The sequence below is a fragment of the Chlorocebus sabaeus genome, chromosome 10 (genome assembly GCF_047675955.1).
Source record: "Chlorocebus sabaeus isolate Y175 chromosome 10, mChlSab1.0.hap1, whole genome shotgun sequence".
Lineage (NCBI taxonomy): Eukaryota > Metazoa > Chordata > Mammalia > Primates > Cercopithecidae > Chlorocebus > Chlorocebus sabaeus.
In genome coordinates, this window is record NC_132913.1 from 41,689,707 (window position 1) to 41,696,005 (window position 6,299).

The 6,299-nt window shown below is 35.5% G+C and overlaps 1 protein-coding gene across 5 annotated transcripts in view; it reads left to right on the forward strand.

Moving 5' to 3' along the window:
• The window catches only part of GALNT13 (polypeptide N-acetylgalactosaminyltransferase 13), a 590,104-nt gene extending 584,696 nt beyond the window's left edge, over nt 1–5,408 (forward strand). For 4 of the 5 annotated variants that reach the window (XM_007964986.3, XM_007964988.3, XM_073019693.1 and 1 more), the window contains one exon: nt 1–5,408. Coding sequence is in view for 2 of the 5 variants with exons in the window: in XM_007964988.3 (XP_007963179.1) it covers nt 1–141 (141 nt within the window). In the remaining 3 variants the exon portion in view is untranslated. The other variant, XM_073019695.1, reaches the window with a different exon arrangement.
• The last annotated feature ends 891 nt before the right edge of the window (nt 5,409–6,299 follow it).

The window sequence follows — 6,299 nt, forward strand, 5'->3', positions numbered from 1 at the left end:
AGACTCACGTTGCGACATGTTAACAGTAACCAATGTCTCGATGAACCTTCTGAAGAAGACAAAATGGTGCCTACAATGCAGGACTGTAGTGGAAGCAGATCCCAACAGTGGCTGCTAAGGAACATGACCTTGGGCACATGAAGACCATGCCCTCCAAGCCATGAAAGTGTCTACGCTTTTGTTTTTCCATTATTTCAATTGGGGGAAAATATTGACTTTGCTGAATTGAAAGTTTTAAAAATCCTTTTAGTATTCTAAAACACAATTGTTTCTAATTCGTTTCTAGAAATGTTTGCTTATTTCCCTACTAAAATTTGTATCTGATCAAAGCACATAAAAATATAAATAATAGCAAACTATTATTAAACAACAGAACAACTTGTAAAACAAACTGTTTGCTTTAAGAAAAATCTTTATTGCACTCATGTCATAGGGTTAATTGGAGGTTATTTTATTTTTGATCGTCATGGTGATTGAAAGAGATAATGTAAATGCCTTATAAAATCATCTTCATTATGAAATATTATCAGTTGCTTTATAAACTCACCTGTTTTACCGATCCTTCGTGGAAACATGTTTGAATTCTATGTCTACAACAGGGCCACATATTAAATTATTTCTGAATGGTGAATTCATCCTACAAAATATTCCAAGTTTTGGACAAAGAAAAACATTACATTGGATATTGAATTCATAGAGCCTTTACAGAAGCATCACATTTAAACCAATGTGAATCCAAAAAAGAGAAGGAAAATTTTTAAATTCAATTTAAAGGACATAAAAAAAAGAAATCCGTGAGGTATTGAGGGGAAAAAGACGAGTCTAATCCGCAGTGCTTCAATCATTGTGAGAGAACTCAAAGTGGGTTGCAATTATTCCTAACACAGGCTGAAGCTAAACAATCTTGCTTCCAGAGTTTATGTTGGAAACTCAATTCTTAACCAAAATCTTGGTCTCCACAAACTCTACCATCCCTTTTCTCTTCACTCTATAGACAGTGGCATGCCACTGATGCTGTACAGAATTGTAGGTGAAAGGGAGAATTTTAGACTTAATTTTTAACTCTATTGCACTTAAAGATTTTAGTTAGGTCACCACTGTCATTTTCATTTTCTATGTTAAAGAATACCTTTCAGTGCTATGCTCCAATTTCTAAAACTTTTATCACCAGGGGAATAAACTCAACACACATTCATTAAACTTTTATTGTAATTAAACTGCTATATATTGTTTGCCATATATTATGGCCCGAGGAACATAGTTATAATTAGGCTACATTCACAGTTGCTTTTCTCATCTTAAAACCCTTTATGTTCAAAATACATTAACAGAGGCCATGAAAAGGAAAAAATAATCAGAATTTTGCTAATAAGTTTTTGTATTTGACAGCATTTAAAATGCTCATAGAGTTACCCTATATATGTATGTTATTCGTTATAAATGCACTCAGCAGCTAAGAGAAATTCGAGAGGAAAAACGAAAGAAGTGTTTTCTGGAGCAGAAGATTCCACTTCTGTGGTCCTCATCTTTACTTAAAAAGCTCTTATAGAAAGGATTAATCATTCTGACTGCATACAAACTCTCTATGTCTCTGACTTGCACATAGCTGCTTTATAATGAAAATGAGGACACTTTCTGATTGTCAGTAAAATCTTAAATGATTTTTGCAACTGGTATTCCTTCCTCTTTTGACTTTTTATTGGTACAACTGTAGGGAAGAATCTGCAACCTGGAGCATTTCAGGTTTGCTCTTTAAATATAGACACCCCTCACCATGAGCTTTCCGGGAATCCGTGACTTTCCTAAAATTGTAAGCAAAATGTTGAATATCAGGGCACTTTTTTCTGAGGTGGGAGTATGTCGCTTACAGCAAACTTGGAAAGAAGGCTATGACTCACAAGAGGCAGTGAACCATTGCCTTAAATTATTAGCAGCCTCTCAAGTCCATTGAGGCCTCATGTAAAATTCCCATCTTTCATGTTTACACTCCTCTTCTCCCCTCATTTCCTTTTCTCCTAACTAAGGTAAAAAGACCCTGCACAGCATTATTACTTAATTCGAAAAGCTTCAACTCTCAAGGACTCATTTATACCATATGTTCCACTTATTGATTTATCAGTCAAAATGCATGTTATGTAGAAAATGGTCAATGGCAAATTTTTATAAATACAGCTACCCCATCAAAGCTGAACTTGAAACATTTTAGCAGCATTTTAAATATGTGAAAGTTCGTTGTGGTCATGGTGAGAAACTAAAACTACATGAGTTTCATGCTAGAAAAGAATTTTTTAAGAATCTTCAGATGGCTTGAACGCATGCCATTACAGTATCTAACAAAAAGTGGCATAAAATATAAAATACCCAACACTAGAAAGCAATGACTAACATATAATTTGTTTTCAAAAATGTTTATTGTCTTCAGTACAAAAAGTTAAAACCATGATTGGATTCATAATGCACTTGTCTTATAGATCCCTTATTTATGGAGCTAGACTGACATATTTCAAACCAATCTCTTCTGTGGTCTTCTGCATCTCAGTTAATGCAACTTCAAACTTCCAGATGCTCAGGTCAAAAACTGAAAGTTGCTTTTGACTCCTCTATTTCTGTTTCAACTTTCATCTAATCCAACAGCAAATTCCCTTGATGCTACCTTTGAAATATAACTAGAAAAGAATGACTTGCCGCCACATCCACTAGGTGTCACTACCTCTAACCTTTTTAATCGCAATATGCTTATTATTTAGTTCCCTAATTTCCTAGTCCTTGTCTTGAACAATCTTTTCTCAATACACCAGCCATAGTGATTCTGTTAACCATGAATTTGATTGTGTCATTTCCCTGCTCACAATCTTCCAATGACTTCTCCATCCAGTGGCCTTCAAGGTCCTTCATGAGTGTTACCCCTCTACACATCCCCACCACTCACCACACATACATACACATGCACACACACACAGATACAATTCCACCTTTTTCTAATGCCATCTCTTATCTCTTATTATTCTGCCTCTTACTTACCCCACTATGGCTCCCAAGAAAGTTCCCGCTTTAGTGTTTTGTTCCCTCTGCCCCAGAGAGCTCCCCTTAGTGGTCTCAGTTCAAATATTATCTTATCAGTAAGACAAACCCTTCTCCCATCTGCCCTCCCTATCCCCTGTACCTGACAATCTAAAAGTTTGCTTCTTTATTTCTGTCTGCACTTCCCCCTCCCCAGCCCCAAACATGCCCATCACATGCCCTAGAAGGTAAGTCCCATGAAGGCAGGGGCTTTGTCAGTTTTGTTCATTTGGTATTTCTGGCATATATATTCTTTAAATATTTCTTGAATTAATGAACTGAAAAATGTGTGTTAAAGTTGCTAAGTGTTACTGTATCATACTTTTTTTGTATTTTAAAATTTAAAATAAAGGCTAATATATTTAGACAGGATTTCCAATAACTTTGTCTTCAAGTTACAATTTTCTTCGTAATATTCTTCACATTAAACTGTGGACTATATATTATTTTCTGGATAAAATATCCTGCCTTATGGAAATGAAATATGATATTTTATTAAAATGCTGCTATATTACATAAGTTGCTTCATTAAGCTAAAAATAGTTTTAATTTTTATTTTTTGTGTCCAATGGCCACCTGAAGGTATACGATTTTGACTTTTAAAGAGATATCATTGTCTTAAAAAGTATGTATTTTCTTGATTTCATAAGAATTATTACTAAATTTATCTTCTAAGTGCAGTCAATGGAATAAACACAATTACAGAGATTTTTAAAGGACTTTACAGATGACGTTGTCTCAGTTTCTCTGTTTATAGATAATAAGACTGAAACCCAGATACGTAATATAACTTTTCTAAAGATCATATACCTATAAGTTGTGTTGCTTGGACCCCTTATTGTTAATGTAAACTAATACTGTCACTCAAAAAATTACAGAAATGGAACAATAATGAGAAAAATATCTTCATTAGACATGTTATGGGGCCAGGCACGGTGGCTTACACCTGTAATCCCAGCACTTTGGGAGGCTGAGGTGGGGGGATCACTTGAGTTCAGAAGCTGGAGACCAGCCTGGCCAACATGACGAAACTCTGTCTCTACTAAAAATACAAAAATTAGCTGGATGTGGTGGCACACACCTGTACTCCCAACTACTCGGGAGGCTGATGTGGAGAATTGCTTGAACCTGGGAGGCAGAGGCTGCAGTGAGCCAGGATCGCACCACTGCACTCCAGCCTCAAGACTCTGTCTCAAAAAAAAAAAAAAAAAAAAAAAGTTTCTGACTAGTACATTGATTCTTTAGAAATATTTAAATTCTTACTACTAATTTAAATAAAATTAGTTCTTTAAAATAATACAAGCACTAAGGCCTACAGCAGAAATAAACTACCAAGAAACAGCATGATTACAGGAACATCCAATCATTATTTGGCAAACTGGGTTTCAGGGAAGTAAAGCCTCTTCAGTAGTAACTAATGGAACATACTCACTTTCATTTTTCCTTCTAATTATCTTCAAGTTAAAAGTAAGGTTTGGCCCACAGCTTGCACAGAGAATTAGACCATCTATTACTGTGAAGACTGGGTAGGTTCTATGATATGGAGCTTCAAAGACTGCAGCGAAATCAGCAGAGATTTCTAGGCTTCCCAGTGGAGCTCTGTAAACTCTAGTAAACACAATCCATAAATTTGATTTTGCCACGGTGCTTAGAAACAGTCTAATAAATAAAAGGGAAAAAAGTGCACAGAGAGAGAAAAATAACTACACTAAAACAGAACTGTTTTTACCTTTTAAAAAATTTGGTGGGAGGTTAGGAATATATTCTGAATTGGTTCAGTAAACCTCAAAATACTGTCTCCCCCTACACATGGTTTTACCACTTAAGAAATGATGATTGTATCTGCTCACAACCATTTTACTTGCATCTCATTTACAGATGCTAAATCTAGTCTCAGAGGAGGCAAAACATGTATGCATTCTTAAGTTATAAAGTGTACTGATTTCACAAATTGAAGAATTTTAGAAATTCAGATTTTTCATGGATGTGTCACCATCCATAGCTGTCATCCTGCATAGCTGATATCTGCTGCAAATCTTGAATAAATTTCCAATTCAGTTGGGCAGCAAAAATTCAATTAGATCTTAAGGCAGTTTGTGTATCAGGATTCCACCACTGCCCATTTTCCCCAATATGTCAAAATATGGAATAGGTGAAATCAGCACCTCTTATGTACAGTACATAGACACATCTGTTGTGACTACACCACGTTCGAACTGCTACTAAATATCAGCTGTGTATGAATTTACGGTGTTGAATGAGCACCAGCAATGTGTTTTAAATAATTTGTGTATATTTGTAGCCCAGTTTCTTTTATATTGGTCAATAAATTTTAAAGACACTTTTCATTGTATGTGTTTTAAAAGAAAAATCCCTCTGAAATACTAATGAATTCAGGGCAGCTCTTTTCTTAAGGATCCTTTAAGATAAAGACCACTTCTGCGATACTTGTGTTACGTTATATAAAGTTATTTTGTTTTTGTTTTTAGCTGGGGAGAACAAATCACTCAATATTCTGTTTTTAAAGAGTTCAAATGAGAATGGAAAATTAGATGATTAAGGCTATAACACTTTTTTAAAATGAGATTTTCATCATGCATTCAATTGGTGTGAAAATGAAAGTAAGCCGCTGCTTGGTTCCAGTTGTACTGAAATTTCAGCTAAAAATAGCACAAGGGGGAAAAAGAATGATTACATGTGTTTTTTTGTTTTTTGTGTGTTTTTTTTTTTCTGTTTCAGCTTTTGTTGTTGTTGTTGTTGTTGTTGTTGTTTTGGTCAGTGTAGCCACAGCTAGAAAGGAGTAATTTCAAAAATGTTTTAGATATATGCTTGGCACCTAGTGCTTTAACATTTTTTTTTTTTAATTTATTTATTATTATTAAACTTCAAGTTGTAGGGTACCTGTGCACAACAGGCAGGTTTGCTACATATGTATACTTGTGCCATGTTGGTGTGCTGCACCCATCAACTCGTCATTTACATCAGGTATAACTCCCAATGCAATCCCTCCCCCCTCCCCCCTCCCCATGATAGGCCCCGGTGTGTGATGTTCCCCTTCCCGAGTCCAAGTGATCTCATTGTTCAGTTCCCACCTACGAGTGAGAACATGCGGTGTTTGGTTTTCTGTTCTTGTGATAGTTTGCTAAGAATGATGGTTTCCAGCTGCATCCATGTCCCTACAAAGGACACAAACTCATCCTTTTTTATGGCTGCATAGTATTCCATGGTGTATATGTGCC